Raw genomic sequence first — 24,224 nt, forward strand, 5'->3', positions numbered from 1 at the left:
TTGTTCCTTGAAGTAATGAATGTAATTGGTTGTTCTATGGCTTTCTTAAATCTCACATTTCCTCAAACATATGTATTAGCCTGCTAAATACATTCAAAGTTTCAAAGACAGAATAATCAAAGTAATGGCATTTTGCCAGGACAAAAACATGGGGAACTCTGCACCTTCAAAATCTAGATGCAATTTTTAAGTTTCTCTTTAGATGATAAGATATTGCCTGTTAAAACATATTATAAACCAACCATAAACTAGATTTACAGGTGACTCCTTGTGCTCATTTTAAATTCATAATGAGTTGCTGGAAGATGTATGTGCCAGCTCAATATTGTAACAAGTTGGCTAGATTAAAACATTTTCCAACAGAACACCAGAAGATTTGTTACGCAATGTTGCACACAAGGTACCCACTGTGCATCAGGCTAGCAATGCAGCCCAAGGCAAGGGATGTATGTCTGCCAGATATTAGTCAGATACTACCACCTCACCCTTTCTCAAAAAAATTCATAATTTCAACCGTAAAAATTAATCTCAAGTCTTTGCCGTGGACAAAAATAAATAAATTATTAAGGGTAATTTCAACTGCTAAAAACCACAGGAACACGTTAAAGTTTCTGTGAACGATCCAATTATAGTTGGACTTTTAAACTGTAATGTAGTGCACTTGTACACAAAGGGTTGGATGCATGACTTTCAATAAACTAAAAAAAAAAAAAAAAAAAAAAAAACTATAAGAGTTCTAAGGGACTGATTAAAACTATGGTTAAGCTACTACAAAGCATAAGTCTACAGATACAGGTACCTCATTAGAAACATTTATTGCACTTAAACCCTTATTACAGATTCGTAAGACGAGTGATTCCTCCAAGATTCTGCTGGTGTTTGACCTGCAATGCCCAGTGGGTAGTTTGCACCTCACCCTGCATCCATAACTCAACAAGAGGAGCACTGATGAGTGTCTACCTTTCCCCAACCACAGCTATGCACTGTTTACCCAAGCCCGATGCATGCTAAATAAAGAGGTGACTCTGTGAGAACAACATTTCATTTCAGAGTTGGTAAACTGGCCAAGGCTGACAGTCCAGTCCAGTTCATAACTAAAAGAGCAGCCTACCTTCATCCCTTAGTTTGAATCGCTTAAAGCTAGAGTATACTTCGTCTTTATGTTTGCCGTTCTGTCTCGCACATGGGTTGAGCACTAAGCCTTTCAATGTATACTCTTTTGACCTTAAGCCCATACAGACTTGTTCAACGCATGCGCACTTTGATGGCTTTGTGGTACTATTTTAGCCTAGTCAAAAGGCAGGCACATGTGCTGATGATGTGCAAAGATGTGGAATGTCTAGAAAAAACATGCTGCATGCGGACAATCTGCGCAAACTGTGCTGACGATTACATTTGCGTGAGATGTACCGGCACACAAAAAAACGAAGTATACTTTGGCCACTGCATATCTTCAAAGGTTTTATCTTCTCAAAATCACAGTTGATGGTTTGTAACCTTTTGGCTTGGGCCTTGTCCACACATACGTTTTCCACTTCCTAACATAATTTTCCAAAGTACATGTTACTAGAGAGTGTTTTCGATTGTCTCCATTTTCGGTGGAGGAAAACACCATTGCAGTGTTGATGAGAGATGTAATTGTGAAAGTAGATCATAGTCCTGGTGACTTGCAAAGGGTTACGGTCTGAAATCATATCCCGAAATGTTAGAAAGGAAGCTTTGAGACCAGCCACATTATGTTCCTTAAGGAATTTCATCATCAAGATTAATGTCAAGGCTTTGCTGGATCAAGTTCAAAAGCAATATTCACAATAAATATGCTACATAATACCATAAATAGCATTTGTCTGTTGATGAAGAATCCTGCTTCACTTATCTACGTTTATAAGTACAAAGGCACATACTTGGAGCTTGGTCTTTATTTACCGAAGCCAAAGGAATAACAGCCAGTATTTCATGAACTTTCATGGGATGTAACACCCCTGCCAGCGGTAATCTCTTCACAGTGCTGAATTTCGCCTCAAGGGAGTGAGGGTGACACCACATTCAAGGTTCATCCTCTACTGGTTCCCTCAGGCAGTTCACTCAAATCCAGACACAAGAGTGAAATTTAATCGTCAGTGCACACAAGACTCAAATCCATGTGCAGATTGAAGACGAAGACTTAGAATCAGTTGAAACATGTTGTGCAAACCCTCATCTCAACTTCAAGTATGCCGGCACAGAGTAGTTAAACAGTAAGAAGTCCATTCGGTAGAGGTTAAAGAGTTTCTTCTGGTAAAACGGACTGATGTTGTCGAAGAACTTGGCAGCCATGTCTCCTGTGGTTCTGGTGCTCTTGGAGGTGGCTGGAAATTTGACCTCTCCGTCAGCATCTGCTAGCTTTAGAATATAGCGTGAATCCTGCTCTAGAGTCTCGTATTTGCCCACCACATCATAATGGATCAAACAAGGGTGGCAAAGCGAGTGAACCCTCTCCCAGTGCTCATTAAAAGGTTCTTCTCTCTGAGTCTGGGGGTCTACTAAATAATACACGAACTCCTCAAAAGAGACATCGTTGCCTTTTTCTATTGCCTCGGGTTGGGGGTCCTCCCGATGCCTGCGGATGATTTTGGTTCCGTAGCGTTTATGGAACGCTGTGTTGTAGCTACGTGTGAACTTGTTCCGGTAGGCAGAAACTAGTCTCTCAAAGGGCTCGCGAACAAAGATAAACTTTAAGTACGTGCGTAGGCGCTTGTTGATCTCGGCCGTGGAATACTCCGAGAGTGAATGTAGGTTGCCCGCCACGTGAGCCTCGTTGGCTGGAATAGCTAGTGGTTCGCGATAGCGACCATCACCCGTTAGTACCATCATCACACGCTTCCAGTTGGTGCATGCCACTTTGGGGACATAGCAGTACAGCAACTTGTGTTTATCGTCCACTATGAGGTGTCGGAGATCCTCCGGGCTGAGTACACGTCTTTTACGAGTATGCGTGCGACAAGTTTCCTCCAGGAGTTCGCGACGGCCCTGTAGAGTGGCCTGCACTGCAGACTGCTCCAGCTGGAGGATATAAGGACAGGAAGAAGTGGTATAGGAAAAAGAAAGTGAAGATGGGGAGGTTAAAGAACATATCAAGCATTGAACAGTTCTTGCCTTGAATGACAGTCCAGTGCATTATGCAATGGAATAAAAAACAAAACAGGGATGGGCACAGGTACCTGGGTACTCACAAGAATGTTTGAGCATGAAAACAACTACACACAAATGTGTCAAAAAGTGGTCTAATATTTAATTTAGAATTTGTTTACAGCTTATTTTTTTTACCTTGCGACCCAATTCATTAGACAGCAATTTGCGTTATCAAAACGGACGCATTCTTCCGTTCAAATACTGGTAGACAGAGCAAAGTTCCCCAATGGAACATAAATGGAGGGGTCTTGAGACATTTTTATAAGTGATTTTTAAGGCACTATTTAAAGGAAAGAACTAATTTAAAAAACAGAACTAAAAAGGCACAGTCACATACCTTCGCACTGTGAAATACAGCAGTTAAAGATGGCGTGGGCGGATATTGAGCGTGTGTGAAACCAACAAAAATATAATTGTCAAGCAGCCTCTTTTCAATGCTGCACTTTATAACCTTGTCCATTTGTGAATATTCTAAAATGATATCCTTGTCCATTGTGAATATTCAGTGTAGCTGTGTACAAAGCACAGCCCAGACAGAGGTCACTGCCAAACCATGCAACCGCCCATTGGTCAACGCAAACAAATCATCAAACTTGAACTCTAAGTGAAATCCACGAGGAGAAATTCTTCGCCACCGGAAGTCCATCGTGTGAAACTCACGATTGCACAGATTCCCATTGAGATGACTGCATTTCGCCTGCGGAATTTCACTATGCAAAGGTATGTGTGACTGTGCCTTAATTTGAATTTGACAAAATCTTTAAAGTATGATCATGGCACGAGATGCTGAAAAAGCATCAGTATAAAAAATGTTAATAAAAAACAAAAATGAGTAATTTGTAAATTATATTTACCCTTTGCTATATTGAAAACACAAACTACATATTATGATTTTTTTTCCTTGTGGATTCCATTGTTTTTTGAAAATGTACAGTAATTCCAAATTAATTGAATGCAACACACTCCAAAAAAGTTGAGACAAGGGCAATTTAGAACTAAAACAATTTAACGAGTTAAAACAAGGCAATGTGAAACAGGAGATGTTAAACAGGTGAAGCAATCATGTCACAGTATACAAGGAGCCTCCAAAAACAGCCTAGTCCTTCAAGAGCAAGGATCGTTCTAGACTTGTCTATTTGCCAAGTGATGCTTCAGTAAATAATCCAGCACTTTGAGATCAATGTTCCCCAAAGACAAACTGGAAGGATTGGGTGTTTTCACCCTCTACAGTGCACAACATAGTTAAAAGATTCAAGGAATCTGGTCAAATCTCAGTGCGTAAAGGGCAAGACGAAAACCATTTCTGAATGCACGTGATTTCTGATCCCTCAGACATCACCGTCTTTAAATATTTCATTCATCTGTAATGGATATCATGAACATGGGCTTGGGATAACTTTAGTAAACCTTTGTTAGTCAACACCATTTGCCACTGCATCCACATATGCAAATTAAGACTTCACTATGCAAAGCAGAAGCCCTACATCAACACTGTCCAGAAGCGCTGCCAACTTCTCTGGTCTCGGTCTCATCTTAGATGGAAAGTAGAACAGTGGAACTGTGTTACCCGGGCCAAAGAGGAAAAGGACCATCCAAGCTGTTATTAGCATCAGGTCCAAAAGCCAGTGTCTGTATGGACCAGGGGTGTGTCAGTGCCCATGGCATGGGTAACTCGCACATCTGTGAGAACACCATGAATGCAGACAGATATGTACAAACTTTGGAGCAACAAATACTGCCATCCAGCACCGTCTTTTCCAGGGACGTCCCTGCATTTTACAGCAGGACAACTTCAAACCACATACTGCCCGGATTACAAGTGCATGGCTGTGTAAGCAGAGAGTGTGGATGCTAGATTGGCCTGCCTGCAGTCCTGACCATCTCCAATTGAGAATGTGTAGCACATTATGAAGCACACCATACGGCAACAAAGTCCCCGTACAATTATGCAGCTAAAGACTTACATAATGGATGAATGGGGGAAAATTCCACTTTCTAAACTTTACAAACTTGTGTCTTCAGTGCACAAATGCTTAATAAGTGTTATTAGAACAAATGATGTTTCGCAGTGGAAAACACTCGACTGTCCCAACTTTTTTGGAGCATGTTGCAATCATCTGACTTGAAATTACTGTACATTTAAAAAAAAAAAAAAAAAAAATGAAATTCACAAGATAAAACATCATATAATGTGTAGTTGTAGTGCTTTCAATATAGCAAAGGGTGATTTTTTATTAGCATTTTTCATACTGTCCCAACTTTTTCGGAATTGGGGTTGTAGAACAACAATTTAAAAAAACAGTGTAAAAATACTTTAGTACTCTGTAAATGCATCCGTTGTGAACTCAAGACGACAAAATGACCAAAATGCCCATCCCTACACCAAACAGCAGAACCCAGACCTTCTTGTCCAGATAATCTTTTTTTGGGTGGTTGAAACTGAAATCTACTGGAACTTGTGGCTGAGAAACAAATATAGGCTTTGACAACTGTGCAGTTATGGAAACTGCAGTACATGCAGGCACATGTATTTGTGTGACATTATGCGATAAGACGGTTGCTCTGTTTGAGGGAAGTTCGTGTCAAACCATGAGGCACGTGGCAACTATGCAAGAGTAACGTTTTGCCTGAGGGATGATCAACAGATGGCTATGATAATGGAAAGCATACAAAATGATCTGATGAGCTTGTAGTGATAAACTGGAAGGGTCTTATCTAGACTTTTCACAGAGACCTTTAAAGCAATAATTTAACAAAAAATGAAAATCTGGTAATTTAAATCACCTTCATGTTGTTCTAAACCCGTATAACTTTTTTTCTCTGGAACAAAAAAGGATAGGTGGTCACTGCCTGTTTTCATTAAATGCCAGGACATTCTGCAAAATCTCTCCATTTGTACAGTGCATCCGGAAAGTATTCACAGCGCCTCACTTTTTCCACATTTTGTTATGTTACAGCCTTATTCCAAAATGGATTAAATTAATTATTTTCCTCAAAATTCTACAAACAATACCCCATAATGACAATGTGAAAGAAGTCTGTTTGAAATCTTTGCAAATTTATTAAAAAAAAAAAATAAATCACATGTACATAAGTATTCACAGCCTTTGCCATGACACTCAAAATTGAGCTCAGGTGCATCCTGTTTCCACTGATCATCCTTGAGATGTTTCTACAACTTGATTGGGGTCCACCTGTGGTAAATTCAGTTGATTGGACATGATTTGGAAGGGCACACACCTGTGCCTTTATAAGGTCCCACAGTTAACAGTGCATGTCAGAGCACAAACCAAGCCATGAAGTCCAAGGAATTGTCTGTAGACCTCCAAGACAGGATTGCATCGAGGCACAGGTCTGGGGAAGGGTACAGAAAAATTTCTGCAGCTTTGAAGGTCCCAATGAGCACAGTGGCCTCCATCATCCATAAATGGAAGAAGTTTGGAACCACTAGGACTCTTCCTAGAGCTGGCTGCCTGGCCAAACTGAGCGATCGGGGGAGAAGGGCCTTAGTCAGGGAGGTGACCAAGAACCCGATGGTCACTCTGACAGAGCTTCAGCATTTCTCTGTGGAGAGAGGAGAACCTTCCAGAAGAACAACCATCTCTGCAGCACTCCACCAATCAGGCCTGTATGCTAGACGGAAGCCACTCCTCAGTAAAAGGCACATGACAGCCCGCCTGGAGTTTGCCAAAAGGCACCTGAAGGACTCTCAGACCATGAGAAACAAAGACTGAACTCTTTGGCCTGAATGGCAAGTGTCATGTCATGAGGAAACCAGGCATCGCTCATCACCTGGCCAATACCATCCCTACAGTGAAGCATGGTGGTGGCAGCATCATGCTGTGGGGATGTTTTTCAGCAGCAGGAACTGGGAGACTAGTCAGGATCGAGGGAAAGATGAATGCAGCAATGTAAAGAGACATCCTTGATGAAAACCTGCTCCAGAGCACTCTGGACCTCAGACTGGGGCAAAGGTTCCTCTTCCAACAGGACAATGACCCTAAGCACACAGCCAAGATAACAAAGGAGTGGTTACGGGACAACTCTGTGAATGTCCTTGAGTGGCCCAGCCAGAGCACAGACTTGAACCCGATTGAACATCTCTGGAGAGATCTAAAAATGGCTGTGCACCGACGCTCCCCATCCAACCTGATGGAGCTTGAGAGGTCCTGCAAAGAAGAATGGGAGAAACTGCCCAAAAATAGGTGTGCCAAGCTTGTAGCATCATACTCAAAAAGACTTGAGGCTATAATTGGTGCCAAAGGTGCTTTAACAAAGTATTGAGCAAAGGCTGTGAATACTTATGTACATGTAATTTTATTTTTCGTTTTTTAGATTTCAAACAAACTTCTTTCACATTGTCATTATGGGGTATTATTTGTAGAATCTTGAGGAAAATAATGAATTTAATCCATTTTGGAATAAGGCTGTAACATAACAAAATGTGGAAAAAGTGAAGCGCTGTGAATACTTTCCGGATGCACTGTATTCCAAGGAAGAACGTCCAGAAAAAGGTGAGTAAATAAGAAAGTAAATAATTCTCTCATCATTTACTCACCCTCATGCCATCCCAGAAGTGTTTAATTTTCTTCTGCTGAACACAAATGAAGCTTTTTTTAAAAATATCTAAAAATGAAGGTCCTTACAATGCAAGTGAATGGTAGCCAGACTTTGAAGCTCCAAAAAGCACAAAGTCAGCATAAAATATGACTCCAGTGGTGATATGTGATATAATATGTGTGGGTGGGAAACAATATTTACATCCATTTTTCCTATAAATTCTCCTCCCTGCCCAGTAGGTGGCAATCTGCACAAAGAATGTTAATCGCCAAAAACAAAAGAAGAAAAAGGTGAAAGTTAAAGTGAAGATTTATAGTAAAAAAGGACTTAAATATTGGTCTGTTCTCACCCACACTTATCATATCTATTCTGAAGATATGGATTTAAACACTGGAGTCATTTGGATTACTTTTATGCTGCCTTTATATGCTTTTTAAAACCTTCAAAGTTCTGGCCACCATTCAGTTGCAATGTATACACCTACAAAGCTGAGATATCTTCTAAAAAATCTTTGTTTGTATTTTGCAGAAAAAGAAAGTCACATCTGGATGGCATGAGGGTGAGTAAATGATAAGAGAATTTTCATTTTTGGGTGAACTATCCCTTTAAAAATGCTGCACTGTTAGATTTTTGCTTTAGAGTCTGATTCTAACAGGATAAGGACTACAAAGCACACATCTTTGACAATGTAGAGCTCAACGTATCTGTACTGCCATGGAAAATTCACTAAGATGGTGAGTACAACATCCTGAAATCTAAAACCCTACACAGAAACTCCAGCCTAATCAATTTTGTCCTTAAAATGTTTTGCAATTTAAGAAAACAAGGCTTGGAAAAGTTTCATAATGACTCATTTGTTCCTTTCCAACATACTGCTTTGTTTACAATTTTTGGACAGGCTAAAAGCTTTTCGCGAAAAACGTGTAAATATAAAATGGTCCTCACAGTTAGTGCTGTGAATTCAGTGCGGGATGCGTTTCATTTAGTTTTGTCAGTTGGTTTGTGAATGTCTTCGTGAAATTATGATGGTGTAAGCTAATGGTGAGTAAAGTGAGCCGGTTGAGGAATGAGAGGTTGTTTTTTTTTAGCAATTCAATTTCCCCTGCTGTAAAAAAATGGTCCCTTCAACACCAGGGGCCCGTGGAAAGCACTTTGTCCTCCGTTAACCATCCAACAATTCAAACTCCAAAATTATCTTCAAAAGTATTGCCAACTTCACTTTGTCTTATTTAAATACATAATTTATTTTCCTAGGTCAACCTTTATGTGCTTTCGATCAATAAAATACTCACCTGGTAATTTTCTTGTAGTGTCTGCAGAGGACTTCGTCTTGATTTAACTGGGAAACTGTTTCCACTCGACAGCTGTTCCGAAGCTACAAACAAAAAATAAATGCAAAGGATCAGAAATGGCGAAGGAGAATGATAAAAGTTCTAAAAGTAAAACTTTTTGACATCTCATTAGGGTCACGAACTTGCTGTCTGAGATGATAAAATGAGAAATCATCTAAAAAAATAATTTAAAACACGTGTCAAATTCGTAGAAATGTGATCTGTTTGTCCATGCTGGTTTCATAATTTTTAGAAAAACATTTATAGCATTTTCTACAAAAAATAAAATAATGACATTACACATTGAATACCTGTGAGTGTATTCGACATCATTTATTTCAAAAACATATTTTAAAGGTAATATATATATATATATATAAAATAAAAAAAATAAAACACACACATACATATATATATACACACACAACGATCAGCCACAACATTAAAACCACCTGCCTAATATTGTGTAGGTCTCCCTCATGCCGCCAAAACAGCGCCAACCCGCATCTCAGAATAGCAGTCTAAGATTTTATTCTTCTCACCACAATTGTACAGAGCGGTTATATGAGTTACCATAGACTTTGTCAGTCTGAACAAGTCTGGCCATTCTCTGTTGACCTCTCTCACCAACAAGGCATTTCTGTCCGCAGAACTGCCGCTCACTGGATGTTTTTTGTTTTTGGCACCATTCGGAGTATGGTCATATCAGCTAAATATTATCATCGCTACTAGTGTTGGGTATGAGTCCACCTAAGTAGAGTCCGAGTCAAGTCTAAATGAATCTGTTCACAAATCTGAATTAAAATTTTAACCATAAAGTCAACATCAATATTATAAGCTTATTTTAACCTTCACATCTAAGAAACACAATTTGTCAATATAAATGTAACAAAAACTTGACAAAAACAAACAGACTTAAGTGAAACTTTGTTTGTCTTTACAACCAGGGTTATTACTGATTCAAATTTTAATTGAGTTTTAATTGAGTTCATGATCAATTTGCCCTTTTAATTTAGTTTAGGATTATCTAAAATTATCCCTATCTAAAGAAATAATAGTCTATACTGAGATTTCTTTCGGAGTCTCTAGCGCCAGAGCCCTTCTACCAATGAGCCTTCAAGCTTAGCCTAAAATAGCTTAATGTGGTGGTCCTATTGACATTCTATGGGCGGTACTGTCATAACACGCTAGTTGACCGTTATGCTCTCTCCTATGATAGAGCCGTAGGTTATTTAATTAAAAGGATTCTGACAGCACTTCACTGTCAGTGATAAAATGGAGAAAGGAGCTTTGATGTACAAAACAAGCCCAGATGGGACTTGTAAGGTGCATTTTAATTATCACAAAAGCACACCAAATCTTAACTATCACCAAAACGCAGAATGAGACGTTTTTGTGTGCAAGCGCTCTTCATGTGAAATTCGAAGTGGCGCTCGACACTGGTGTTGACGCTCTGACGCAAATCATGAACAGCTTCACAATTGCTGTAGGAAAGTGACTAGCCACAGTCTACAGGCAGATTAATATTGTGGAGGAGTTTAAGAGATTTAATGACCATTGCAATGAATTTGCAACTAACTAGTTCTTTCAATTAGTCAAACTCCCACTTAGACTATGGGAAACGTTTAATATTACTTGAATTGGTGCCATTTTTGTGCACATCTTTATACTGTGGAAGGCTTTATTTGGAAAATGTTAATAAAGCATTATATTGTTACATATTGTTTTGTTTTCTTTCCGGTGGTGGAAATAAATGAATTTTGACAAGAAAAAAAAAAGTATATATATTGTCCGATTTCAGTATTTTCTAAATCTGCAATTAATCGTGATTAACTACAAACAATTATGCGATTAATCGCGCTTAAAATTTTTAAATGGCTGACAGCACTACTTTAAATGCCAACCAAATAAAATAACACTGAGCTCTTCTTTAACTGCAAAAACATGGAGAATAATAATATTAGAGTCATACATTTAACAAAACTATCCTTCAAAAATGTCAGAGATATGGGCTACAAACAATATATGCATAAGTGTAAATTTATAGGCTACCCGGTTGTGAAAAAAATAAAATAAAAATGTCATAACCAACTAAATTCAACTCATTACATGAAGTTTAGCTTCATACACAAACTCTGCCATTGAGTAATAGTCTACATTTTACAGTCTATAATTAAACATTCGCTGCCCAAAATATCCTAATATTTTATTGTACATGGCTGAATGTTGTGAATAATGGACAAATGCTGTAAAAGAACATATTTTAAGCAGCTCGTCAATGCTTTGAAAATAGTAAATTAATAATAAATAGGTGCTGTTTTTCTGTTTAGAGTTGCTGTCTGCTTTAGCAATAACTATTTTTTGACCACTTAAAAAGTTACACAGTTAATTCATAAAGCTATTATGGACCATTTCAAGCTGACAACACTGAGTGGACCACAAGAGACTACAGAAGCCTACATGTGTGGATACATTACACCTAAAAAGACTTAATAGCCCAATATAAATACTATTTTGATATGTTGTTTTTAGTAAACTGTGAGAGGCATCTTGTAGGTGACTAGACACAATTAAGTTTTTGGTTTGAAGTTCTTAACAACAATGAAACCGTGATGCGAGCACTGTCTTGGCTGCACAAATGGTGCATGCGATTTCAATTGTCAGGTACACGTGCCGTGCGAAACTGCCTTGCTTATAAAACATTGGCTACATACCTGTCTTTATGTTTTTGTCATGCCAGCCACCTGTTATACAGTAGTCTCTGTAGTAACATTCAAGCATATTGGTTGACTGATGAGTGTGACTGCTACGTCTATGAGATCGGGAGTGGTACAGCTGTGTTCATTTATTTCTGTTTTTTTTTTGGTTTGTTTTTTTTCAATGCATCACAAATGCCATGGACTTGGCTGGACACAGAAAAAAAAATCCCAAGTCTCAAAGGCTCGAGTCCGAGTCAAGTCCGAGTAAAAATGGATCCAAGTCCGTGTCAAGTCCAAGTTCATTAAAATTGGACTTGTGATTCGGACTCGAGTCCGAACTCAAGAACCCCAACTCTAGTCACTAAATTGGCTACCTGTTAAATTTCATATTCATTTGAAAACTGCTTCTAACTACTTACAAAGCTTTGAATGGTCTAGCTCCACAGTACTTATGTGACCTATCATACTATATTCCATCACATTCACTACAATCGCAGAATTCTGGCCTGTTAATAATACCTCGAATATCAAAATCCACAAAAGAAGGTAGATCCTTTTCCTATTTGGCTCCTAAACTATGGAATAGTCTTCCGAACATGGTTCGGGACTCAGATACGCTCTCTCAGTTTAAGTCTAGACTAAAGACTCATCTTTTCAGCCAGGTATACACCTAATTTATTCATCAACTCATAGTTTTGTTGCATTAGTTAGGTCTGCCGGAACCACTTCTCATATTCTATAAACTTGTTTTAAAACAAATGGCATCTAGGCTAATATTATTCTATTTGTTTCCCTGTCTTAACCTCGGGATACATATCATGAGGTTACATGAGCCTGCCAAATCCTGCCTGATGTCTGACTCCCACTACTATGTGTTGCTAAGTGATGATGACTAACTGCAGCCTGTGCCAGCCAGATATCACTTCAGTCTACTACGATGGACTTCACAGAGGATGAACTGATGCCAGCACCAACCATCAGACACTGCCTGAAACTTGGACTTAAGATGGACTTCACCGGAAATTAACTGCCATAAGCTTCCAGTCGAACTGCAGTGCACCTTACTGACCTCTGCCTGCATCACCTTGGTCAAAGGATGGACTACACTCTTAAAATGGAATACAAAGATAATTAATAAATTGCAGCCTTCATCAGCCAAATGACTAAGGACAATGCATCTGTGTGCATTTCTGCAGTTGATTCAGGACGTTAATTCTAAGACTTTAGTCATTAATCTTACAGTTAATCCAAAATCTTTGTTTAAATATTGGCCCCTAACACTTAAGTTTACTAACTTTAAATCATGACTTGTACTACACATAACTAATACTGGCATTATATACATGCTTACATCTTATGGAGTTTTGTGTTCCTTGCCACAGTCACGGGCGTCTCAATATAAATATAATTTACTTATTTTTTTTATTATTTAAGGTGCCATTTACAATGTTTTTTATTAAACCACACTATTATGACTCAAAGACATTGCAGCTTCTTTTTCTGTTAAAGCATATTTTTCTGTTTTTGTGTGCTATACAAATAAAAATTATTTGACTTGAGATATATATATATATATATGCTTTTGAGTCACATACTGTATATCAATAAGATTTTTTAGGGTTACGCTAAATATCTGAGATTTAAAAAAAAAAAAAAAAGGTTTCTTTTGCCTGCATGTTGGTTACATGGACAAAAGTTTTTAAATATTAATAATATTTAAAAACAAAATTGTTTAACTGTTCATTAGTGTTTCAAGTAATTGTTTTGCTTGAAATGTACTTTAATGTATTTTTGGATAATTTAATAGATCTGGACAACAACATAAAGTGTCACGTCATTGACCCATAAACACTTATTAGTGGTGTTTGCTAAGGTATCACGATTACTATTGCTAATATAGGATAAGGGATTTGAACAAACTAAGTAATAAACTTTGACACGCCACTAATCACACACCTCTTGTTGAGGAGAGGTGTTCCATTTTTCACCCTAAAAGATTTGTCTTGTGATTTAAAAAAAATAAATAAAAATAAATAAAGACTTATATTGAAGGATCTGAGGCATATCTAGGCACCAGAAACCACTTCTTAGGGGTGGGCTTCCTACTTGGACTAGTTTGCAACCACAACAAACACCCTAGCATCCCCATACCAATGTCCAAAGAAAAACACTCAGAACATGTTAGAGACCACTTTGCAACTCAATGCCAACCACCCACAACATCCTGGCATCATGGCGGCAAGTTTTGCACCACTCACTCTTACACTTTAGAAAATTTACTTAAGAAAACTCAGTTTTCTTGTGTTTCTTTGGGGTTGAGAGTCTTGTGTCCTTGTGTAGTGGGAGCAAAAATCAAAGTTCTCGGTCTGGACGATCATGTTATTGAGCGATAAAAGATTAGATTTGTTAACTCAGAGCATATGGGTGATCTGCCTGCTCATCCACAACTACTGCCTTCTACTCACCACACTGATCTGCCATAAAATTCCTCCCTCACATTTGCATTCTCTATAGGAACAGTCTGTTCTTCCCTGTCCAAGTCATTTTCCCCCTTAATCCCCTTTCCACCCATCACAAACACACATATACACACACACCCGCTCAGCTCGAAGCACGTCTCTGTTGGGGCCCTTGCTTGTCGGCGAACGTAAGTGATTGGTTTTGCACATGTGCCAGCTAAGTCAAAGGGATACTTTAAACTGCTGAGAGAGAGAGAGAAAAGAGTGCAAGCTAGCAAGTCTGAACGCTGAAAAGAGAGAGTAGGGGAGTGAACAATCATGGTTAAAAAAAAAAAAAAAAAAAAAAAGTACTAAAGACGTAGTAAAACAGAGATAAGTAAGTGTAATGGATAATATTACGACATAGCTGGAGAAATAGGTGGCAGTGAGAAGGAAATGGGGAGGGGGTTGAGTACATATACAGACCTAAATCTGTGCTATAGCAGCGGGCGCTGATGTCTTCTCCAGACTTTCATATACACTCAATTTCAAACGGACAGATAAATATGAAATTAATATCAAACAGCAAAAGGGAAACTAATGCAGCTAAACACATATGTAGATGAATCACTTTCACAACAAAAACTATTTTTCTTTATTTTTGGAATTGTTCCCTTGAATTTGACAGCTACAGAGCTATCGAGAATGACAGGAAATTGATATTTCTTCTGAGGCTTAAAGTCAAAAATGTCATGTGGTGTAACTGTCCAGAGACATCTGGTCTCATTAAAAGCTGAAATTCTTGAAAAAAGAATTGTTGGCATGAGTAGTGCAGAATAATCTTTTAACAATATTTCTTATAAAAAATAAGCAGTGAAACATTTGTTATAAAATATTACATTTTTGAAAAACTTTTGTCCACCAAATCAAAGTCAGGTGGCGCAACCAACATGTAGGAAATCATTTTGTTGTTTATGTTCAGAAGAAAAGTAAAACAGAGAGGATCCTTTGTGGTCTAAAGAAAAAAGAAGAAAAAGAAATCTGATATTTTTGACATTTTTATGTAAAGGCACATTTTGTTCTGGTCATATGGAGTTACCTTAAGAAAACTTCATGATATTCATGCAAAAATTCATGATACTTGTAAAAACAAAAACAAAAAAATGTTTTTACCTTGAAAAATGTGTTTGAAATTATTGAGTACACTCTCATGTAATACCTTTTACTTGATGGTTGCAAACAAGATCTTTTTTTTTTTTTTTTAAAGTCATTAAACAATATTTTATTTAGAAAATGCTATAAATGTTTTTCAAAAATAAATAAAACTAAATTGGACACAAAGATTACATTTCTACAAACTTGACACGTGTGTTTAAAACTAGATTTTGATAAGATTTCTCATTTTTATAACCTCGGGCAACCTTATTTGTCAATGATCCATATACAGTACACTATATATTTTGGTAACACTTTGCACTTAACATTATTTAATGCATTAAGTACATGAACTAACACTTTTTTTTTTATCAAAGCATTTATTAACCTTGGTCAATGTTAATTTATGAAAATACAATTAGTTAAATGTTAAAGCTACACTATGTAACTTTTTTGTTAAAAAATGTTATTAATGAGAGAGTGCAACAAAAATCCATCTTCCAAACCATGTCTTTACCCAAATACACTTTGATAAACCTATAATAATGATTTATATTTTAAAGCTGTCGGGACGGATTTCGCGGGAATTTGCATACATGCGTCATTCGCCCGTGCATGTTGACAACATATCCGGCTACTGTAGCGCTTGTGTGGGAGTAGCTGAAGCTGAAAGTTTGTTGTCACAACGAACGAGAAAAACTGACAATGGATCATTCAAAACGGCAAACCGCTGGGAAAACACCGGTTGTAAAATCAGTCTACAAGCAAAAAGGGAAAGTGACAGAGTCCGTAATAAAACCCGAATCAACATCGGCTTGGCTTTTCAGAGATGGGGACAACTCCGAGATCTGAAAGGATTTAAAAGCGACCCAGAGATGGCTTTTTTCTTACTCAACAGGTAAGATATTTTATTGATATGGTTTATGTATAGTTGTGTAATCACACACACGTCTGTCAAATCAATAACAGCAATAATTTATATAAATAAATTCTTTAGCCCAAGGCATGCCAAGGACATGTGAGTCTTGAAATGATGTTGACCACTGGTTGGTAACAATGACAATCTATAAATTAATTACTATCGTGGTCTATTTGGCCAGAATATCCTGCAGTTATAAAAACTTTACAACGTTTGACCTTATCAGACTAGCAATCATTATGTCTAATGTTAACAAACGTTACTTAACTTTTGTAACATCATTTATTTCAAAACATCAATGTTTCCAATAAGTCAAAACAACAGCATAAGATATGGCACTTATCTGCTCAGATGACATGTTTTCGGATATCCGTCTTTTCCTTTCTTTCGTTATTTATTTGTCCATTCACTCTGATAAGATGTCCTGTATCCAGTGTACACCGGTGCCTCGAACCACATTCATCCGCACAGAGCCGAAGCACATCATTACCAAAACAATGTTCTTCCGCAAGCCACATGCAGTTTTATTTTTTAACTGCTAGAGGGCCAAAAGTTACATAGTGTAGCTTTAAGTAATGTAGTTAGTTTAAAAAGAAAAAAAAAACAAAGAAAAAAAAGAAACTTATGGTAAAAAGTATACTAAAACCAGGATTTCAAGAGATTGTGATAGTAATGTCAATGCTGAATTAAATGGGATAAAATGTATAATTTTTTTAAACAAATGCATAACTAGTAATTAAAACTTTTGAAATTGATTTTTTTCTTTTTTTTTTTTTTTTAGCATTTCCAAATAACAAAATGCAAGGATGCTGTGAAAGTAATTACTTAACATTACTTAAAATCTCAGGAGGTACTTCAAGTAAATAATTTGACATCGGGGTTCAGCTGACAAAAATATAGTTGGTAACCACTGTCCTAAAGTGTACATATTTTCCAGAATGTTAATCTGTTTTTTTCTGTGCAAAGGCTACAGCAACTTCTTAATCTATAGAAAATATGACTGATTGAAGTTCACATTTTTTTAAAACACAAAATGCAACCATTAAATCACAAATTACCCTGACATTAAAATAAACTGTAGTGTGATTAAATTACACAATCTGAGATAATTTCCAGGTATAAACATATCAGATCTGTCATCACAAATTTCTTTCGTAAGACAATTCTACTCATTATCATCAGATGAAAATCATTTGTAAAAGGAAGTCTCAAAGCGGAAGAGACTGTTAGGGGTTGCCCGATTCACAACCACAGAACGATCTGAATGACAACAAACTTCCTCTTACGACACTTATCTGTTTGCTACAGAACAGAGTTACCAGCAGAGAATCAAAGACAGACAGACAAGGCCAGCCTTACACAGAAATATTGGTTAGAACAGTGTTTGAACTACCAATGACAGACAGGGGAAGTGTTCATGAAGCCTGTCTGAAAACAGCCATTATTTTTGCAAAGAAAATACCAAAATACTACTAAATGTGTTCCTCGAAACAATCCTAAGGTTGACAAAGAGCACTAAACAGATTCCAAAGGTAGACAACAATGAGGCCCCTTTTTTAACCTTGTTAGTATGCACTATGAGTGAGGCTCCTCAAGTCAACAAAGGTTATTTGCTGGAACGCATCACAGGCTTGTGGCCATTTATGTTGGCATGTGAGGATTTACAAAGGACAATGCATGAATCAGCAGGCTTTAATCAAAAGTTTGCAAGATAATGGGCAGGAAGCCCTCCTGCCGTCCTGCAACTGCTCGCTTAACTAATCGAATTCTGCTCGGCCTCATGTGGAGAGAGTCTTTGTTCTGCACTGTGGCTTGAGAGTTTTGTTTTACTCCCGAAATTAAATGATTTATTGACTCAATTGTCTTCTCAGCAGGTGTTCTCACGACTACAGTCTAAATATAATTAGGCTGCGATATTCCAATGACTAAAGTAACAGCTTTGGGGATCACCAGGGACGTAGTACTTGAGTATTTGTACTTCTTTTCTATGCTTAAAGAAATAGTTCACCCAAAAAGGAAAATTCTGTCATCCTTAACTCACCCTATAATATAGTACTGTTGTTCCAAACCCATATGACTTTGTCTTGTGTATGCCTTTTGGGTGAACTAATCCTTAAGGATAGTTCACCAAAAAATAAAAATCTCTCATCATTTACTTGCCCTCATGCCATCCCAAGATCCCAGGCCAAGATTTTTAGAAGAATATCTCAGCTCTGTAGGTCCATTCATTTACATTGTACATTTATGTATTTGGCAGACGCTTTTATCCAAAGAGACTTACATTGCACTTATTACAGGGACAATCCACCCTAGACGCTGAGGCTGTAGGGATCCTGCTAACCTGTTCTGTGCTTTAGCCCACTACGCCACCACCACTCCATACAATGCAAGTGAATGGTGGCCAGCACTTTGAAGGTTCAAAAGCATATAAAGGCAGCATAGAAGTAATCCATAGACTCCAGAGGTTTAATCCATGACTTCAGAAGCAATATTATAGGTGTGGGTGAGAAACAGATCAATATATGTCCTTTTATCTATAAATTCTCCTCCCTGCCCAGTAGGTGGCGATAGGCATGATGAATTTGAATCAAAAACAATAGAAGAAGAATGTGGAAGTGAAAGTGTATAATCATTAGTAAAAAAGGACTTAATATTGATGTTTCTCACCCACACCTATCATATCGCTTCTGAAGATATGGATTTAACCACTGGAGTCTTATGTATTACTTTTATGCTGCCTTTATGTGATTTTTGGACCTTCAAAGTTCTGGCCATGATTCACTTGCATTGTATGGACCTACAGAGCCGAGATATTCTTCTAAAAATCTTTGTGTTCAGCAGAAGTGAAAAAGTCACATCTGGGATGGCATGAGGGTTAGTAAATGATGAGATAATTTTCATTTTTGGGTGAACTATCCCTTTAAGTAAAAGCAAATGAAAATGGTAACTCTTGTTTCATTCAAGTATTTTTTGGCCAGATACTTTGACTTTTAATCCAAGTAAAATTTTGACACAGCATCCATACTTTCATGAGTTTAATTTTGCAGTACTTTTTAAATCTCTGCTGATCACAATTCTCCAGTGACATAAAAGGTTACCAGGAAATGCTGAAAAATTAATGGAAACATATGCATGAGAGCTTGCACTTACTGGAAGGCTTGAGGTAGAGAAGTGTTGTATGTCTCATTAAACCCATCACAATTAGTAGATCAGTCATAAGTGAAGCAAACAAGGTTAAAATTAGCTAAGGGCATTTTCACAAGCTGTCAGACTTTATGTAAAATTAACATGTGTAGGATATTACAAACTACACGTCAAACACTCTCGACTCCTACTCATTTATCCAAAAAGCTTTACTGGAAAACCACATTTTAAAATATAACTGCAAGCAGCAATTACCAGAATCCAGTTGGTATAGAAGCTCCCGTAAAAAAGCAGATGAAAAGGACATAGTGAATTTTGTGTGCGTATTTCAAGAATCAATCCAAAATGTATTGTCTCTGACATCTCACTATAGGACAGTTTATCAGTAAACTTTTTGTACCAGGAAGCACTTGACTCAGATTATGCGGCAATATTCCAACTAAGCCAACATTCGGATGAGCAGAAATCCAAATAAGATCAGTAACATATGTTTGTATTAATCAGAAATTTTTAGTCATATAAACACCTTACTCAGAATATCCACTGTAACAGAATGTTTAATTTACTCTATATCTGTATGTGTCAAAAAGTAATTCTGGGTGCTATGAGATGCTATGGCAGTTGTGAAATGACATACAATTAAAGAAACAGATTTTTGGACTGAGAATATTAAAATCATCATAAATCAATACAAAAACATGCAAAAGTACCATAACATATTTGAAAAGGAGGCTGGTTTTGTGCCCAAAATTACAGTACAATGTTAATATTAGGGGTCGGCGATTTGACCAAAATCTTATATCACGATATGAATAATTTTTGATTACGATAACGAGATATATATAAATATATATATAAAATGATGTTACATTTTTCTTTAAAAAAATAAATAAAAAAATCTATAAAAAAGGTGGTTTATATATTAAATAACCGTATTGTAATGCCTATAATGCCTGTTTGCATAATCCAGTCAATGAATTCAATTTATAAATGAAAACTACTTCCTCTTATATAATTTTCTCTTTATTTGAAACTTGACAAACATGGCTAAAGTAAAAAAAAACAAACAAACAAAAAAAAAAAACAAATAGCTAAATTTGTTTTTAAATCAACATACCATAATGCTAAATTTCACTTTGTTTTTACAGTTTGTTTTGTGGCTTTTTGTCGCAAGACAGTACCCGAATTGAGTTGTGCGAATGATCCTGCTCTGCACTCTCCTGTCTCTGGAGCATGAACGGGAAGCCCAGTGGACTTGCGCATACTGCATGATCCAGAGTGCGCACAACAGTCACGTGCAACACAGCTGCTCATGTCAGATGAGAAGCACATTTAGAAAGTGAGATGAATGGTCATTTAATTTGCTTAGCCGGCCCAAATTGTTGTTTGGGTGGTCACTGTAAAATGGTCAGTGCCTTAAAAACCCTGTTTCTTCAATTCTCTCAGTCTCATGTGAAGCCGTTACATGTTACGTGAATAGAATGAGGTGCACGTCTTGCCACGCGGTGGCGATTTTCCGTAACCACGATAGAGACGATAATCCAAAATGTATACCAGTTGTCAAATTTCCCCTATTGTAAAAATTGGATATAACTTTACACAAAAAAGGTAAGTGACTTTATCATACTAAATCATATTAACACGCATATTGTTTACATACAGCCTTTTTATTATGCCACAAATGCAGTCGATTGAACTTAACTCATCTTGAACCTGGAATATTCCTTTAAATACATGATTGAGAATTAATAATTTAATTACTGTCCTTAATTACAATTTATGCTGGATTGCTAATGAGAACCAAAATTCTCTTTTTGTTTTTACCTTGTTGTTGTCGTTTTTTTTAAATCATTTACATATTGCCGTGTTTTGTCCCTTGGTGAATCATTTAAAAGGAATAGGTAATCTTACTATAGAAATCATTTTCCTTTCTGCCCTAAGAAAACTAGAAGCAGAACTCCCATGTGCATCTCAATGTGCCATAAAGCAAAACCCACTGCAGAATGAGAAATGTGCTTAATCAGATATTTGGATAGAGTTACGTCCACTCACAGTGGCACAGCAGGTTGTACTATACAGTATTTCATTCATGGCATGAACTTTACTCTCATAACTATAGCTGAAATTTTGAGAAGAGAGACAGATTTAGAACTGTATGGCAGGCTGTAATATGATATGAGGTGAAGAAAAGCAGGGCTTCTCTCTTGCTTTCTCCACAGAGACTCCGTTTGAGGGTGTCATTCTATGCCTGACTAACACAGAGCCTTGACTGTTCATCCCAAATTCCAAAATTCCTTTTTAGGCTGGAAGTTGCCCCCTATTTTTTTTTTTTTTTTTAATATACAGTTTTTTCCCCTTTTTCGATCCTAAAAGTGAGAAAATTACCAACACAAGAGCAAATGCAAAACCTTTGTAACCCTCAAACATATTTACTCCAGGGAATTGCCTAATATTCGAAACCATGTCGAGCGACCATGTTTGGCGACCAAGCAATCCGTTTTACCTAGTCACATTGCATGATTTATTTGTTCTGATCTGGATTAAGTGAACTAGCCATCCAAATTTCTGATCCCCTTGCTTAAAGGTGAAGTGTTCAATTTATTTTGATTTTAAAATACTTTCTCATATCCCAGGTTAATATGTTAAGACATCTATAAGTAAGCCATGAGTAGTTTATTTCTCCTGAAATGTTTAACACTGTGACTCCTATCAAAACATTACTCTGTTTGTTTGAGCATCCCGACCAGCCTGACATAACACTGGCTTAACTAATGGCATGAGTTTGGGGCGGGACAATCTGTTTGTTTGTTCTGCTAGAGGCGCCAAAAAAAAAAAAAAAAAAAAAAAAAAAACACACTTCACTTTAAACTACATCTCCAGTCTGAGTCCAGTTTTATTGGGCCTGGGATGCCTGAAGGGAGACAAAAAGACTGAAAGAGTTGGTGAAGTGCTGCCTAGTGCCCTTCCCTTTCACAAGCACAATAAATCAAAAGCATCTTGCATGCAGTTCCTCATAAAATATAAAACAGGACTGTTGGGAAAGTTGGCGCTAGAGCGGTGCAGCTCACGGAGTTATGTCATTTTATGGGTAATATAATGCCTGGACAAAACTAGCAATGGCTGATGATGCTATACCAAACACATGAATCAGAAAGTGGATTTGCAGGAAGTTTACATTTCAATCTGTGAACATACTGAGCAAGAGGGCATTAAAGGAATGGTTCACCAAAAATGAAAATTCTGTCACCATTTACTCACCATAATGTTGTTCCAAACCAATATGACTTTCTTTCCTCCATGGACCCCAAAAGGATATGTTAGGCAGAATGACAGGCTCAGTCACCATTCACTTTCATTGTATGAAAAAAAAAAAAACACTACCGAACGCCATCTTTTGTGTTCCACAGAATAGTCTTTCAGGTTTAGAAGCACAATAGGGTGATCTAATGATGACAGAATTTTCATTTTGTGGACAATACCTTTAAATGCAGGTCTCTCTTCAAAACTCATGCATTAGTGTGTACTGGGTGGTTTACCCCAAAAACAAGGGGTTAATGATTGATGTACACTTTTTCTAGCAGAAACGCCCTACAAAACAAATGTGTAAACAATTTAGGCTGAATTATTGGACATATCCAGTGCAATTCCAATTCTGAACTTTCCTGAATGGTCAGTGTATGAGTGTGGGAGGTTTGTGCAACTACTTAACGATGAGAAATGTTTGTTTTGTTTTTTTAAAGTAGGCAGTATTAATGCAGTGTTAAGTAAGCAGTAAGCTTGTATTCCATATAGCCAATATCACTCCTTTCCTAAACTAAAATATCCTACTAGAATGAAGGCAGGCATGTTATGAAAATTCTACAAATGTCCTTGCATTTTTTCGATACAAGACAAACTAGTGGTGCACCGATCAGGAAATCTGAGGCCAACAGTGGTATTTTGACCAACATTAATCGGATTTAAATTGGGATCCTCACAGAATAGCGCTGGGATGAGTGACTGATGATGAGATATTGAGCACATGGAGAGCCGCATGTTTGATTGACACCAAGAGCGCTCATGTTGAAGGGAGTGAAGCTGAAAGTGCTCATGATTGCTCAAACAGTCTCTATCGCTCCACACAACGTCCGACTGTCACGACTCACATTACATCACGTGTACTCAGATTTGTATTCGCAAGTTTATTTGTTGTTTAATTCATTTTTATACTCGTTAGCAGCCTCTTTATCCTCTTCCTGCTCACTGTGCAAAGAGTCAGAATAACTACCGTAATGACTCTAGAAAATGGGCAACTTAATATTCATACACGTGTAATTCATACACATTTTTAAAACCAAAATGGCATATTCATGTGAATTACATAATGTCTGAAAGTTTAAATTCGTGAATGCTTAGAAGTGCCAACAACTCACCCTCCAAAGGCCACTCTGTCATGCTTCAAGGGCTGAGCAAGTGCTCATTTATTAGAGTAGCAGTGTATGTGTGATTCCCTGTGTGCTGCAAAAAAGATCGGCCCTGATACTAGGCACGATCGGCCGATCGCCAATCACGGATTTAAGACAAATATCGGCCGATTTTGATCGGTGGCTGATCAATTGGTGCACCCCTAAGACAAACCATTAAAACCATTAAGCTTATATAAAACAACAACAACAACAACAACAACAATTTATTTATAAAGCACAATTAAAAACAACAGACCGTTGACCAATGTGCTGTACAATGAAAGATTATAAAATGAAAAATGTATAATACATAAGAGAAAAATAAAAAGTTTACAATGAAGAACAAACAACAAATCATTTAT

At 37.3% G+C, this 24,224-nt stretch overlaps 1 protein-coding gene across 1 annotated transcript in view; it reads right to left on the bottom strand.

Annotated features, from left to right (window-relative positions):
• Window positions 1-41: 41 nt before the first annotated feature.
• The window catches only part of LOC127419917 (carbohydrate sulfotransferase 11-like), a 43,096-nt gene continuing 18,913 nt past the window's right edge, over window positions 42-24,224 (bottom strand). Inside the window, exons 2-3 of the mRNA XM_051661737.1 lie at window positions 9,024-9,106; window positions 42-3,042 (exon numbers count right to left, since the gene is read on the bottom strand). Of these exons, the coding sequence (XP_051517697.1) occupies window positions 2,197-3,042; window positions 9,024-9,106 (929 nt within the window). The 3' untranslated portion in view covers window positions 42-2,196. The remainder of the gene's footprint in view (window positions 3,043-9,023; window positions 9,107-24,224) is intronic.

The sequence above is a fragment of the Myxocyprinus asiaticus genome, chromosome 29 (genome assembly GCF_019703515.2).
Source record: "Myxocyprinus asiaticus isolate MX2 ecotype Aquarium Trade chromosome 29, UBuf_Myxa_2, whole genome shotgun sequence".
Classification (NCBI taxonomy): domain Eukaryota; kingdom Metazoa; phylum Chordata; class Actinopteri; order Cypriniformes; family Catostomidae; genus Myxocyprinus; species Myxocyprinus asiaticus.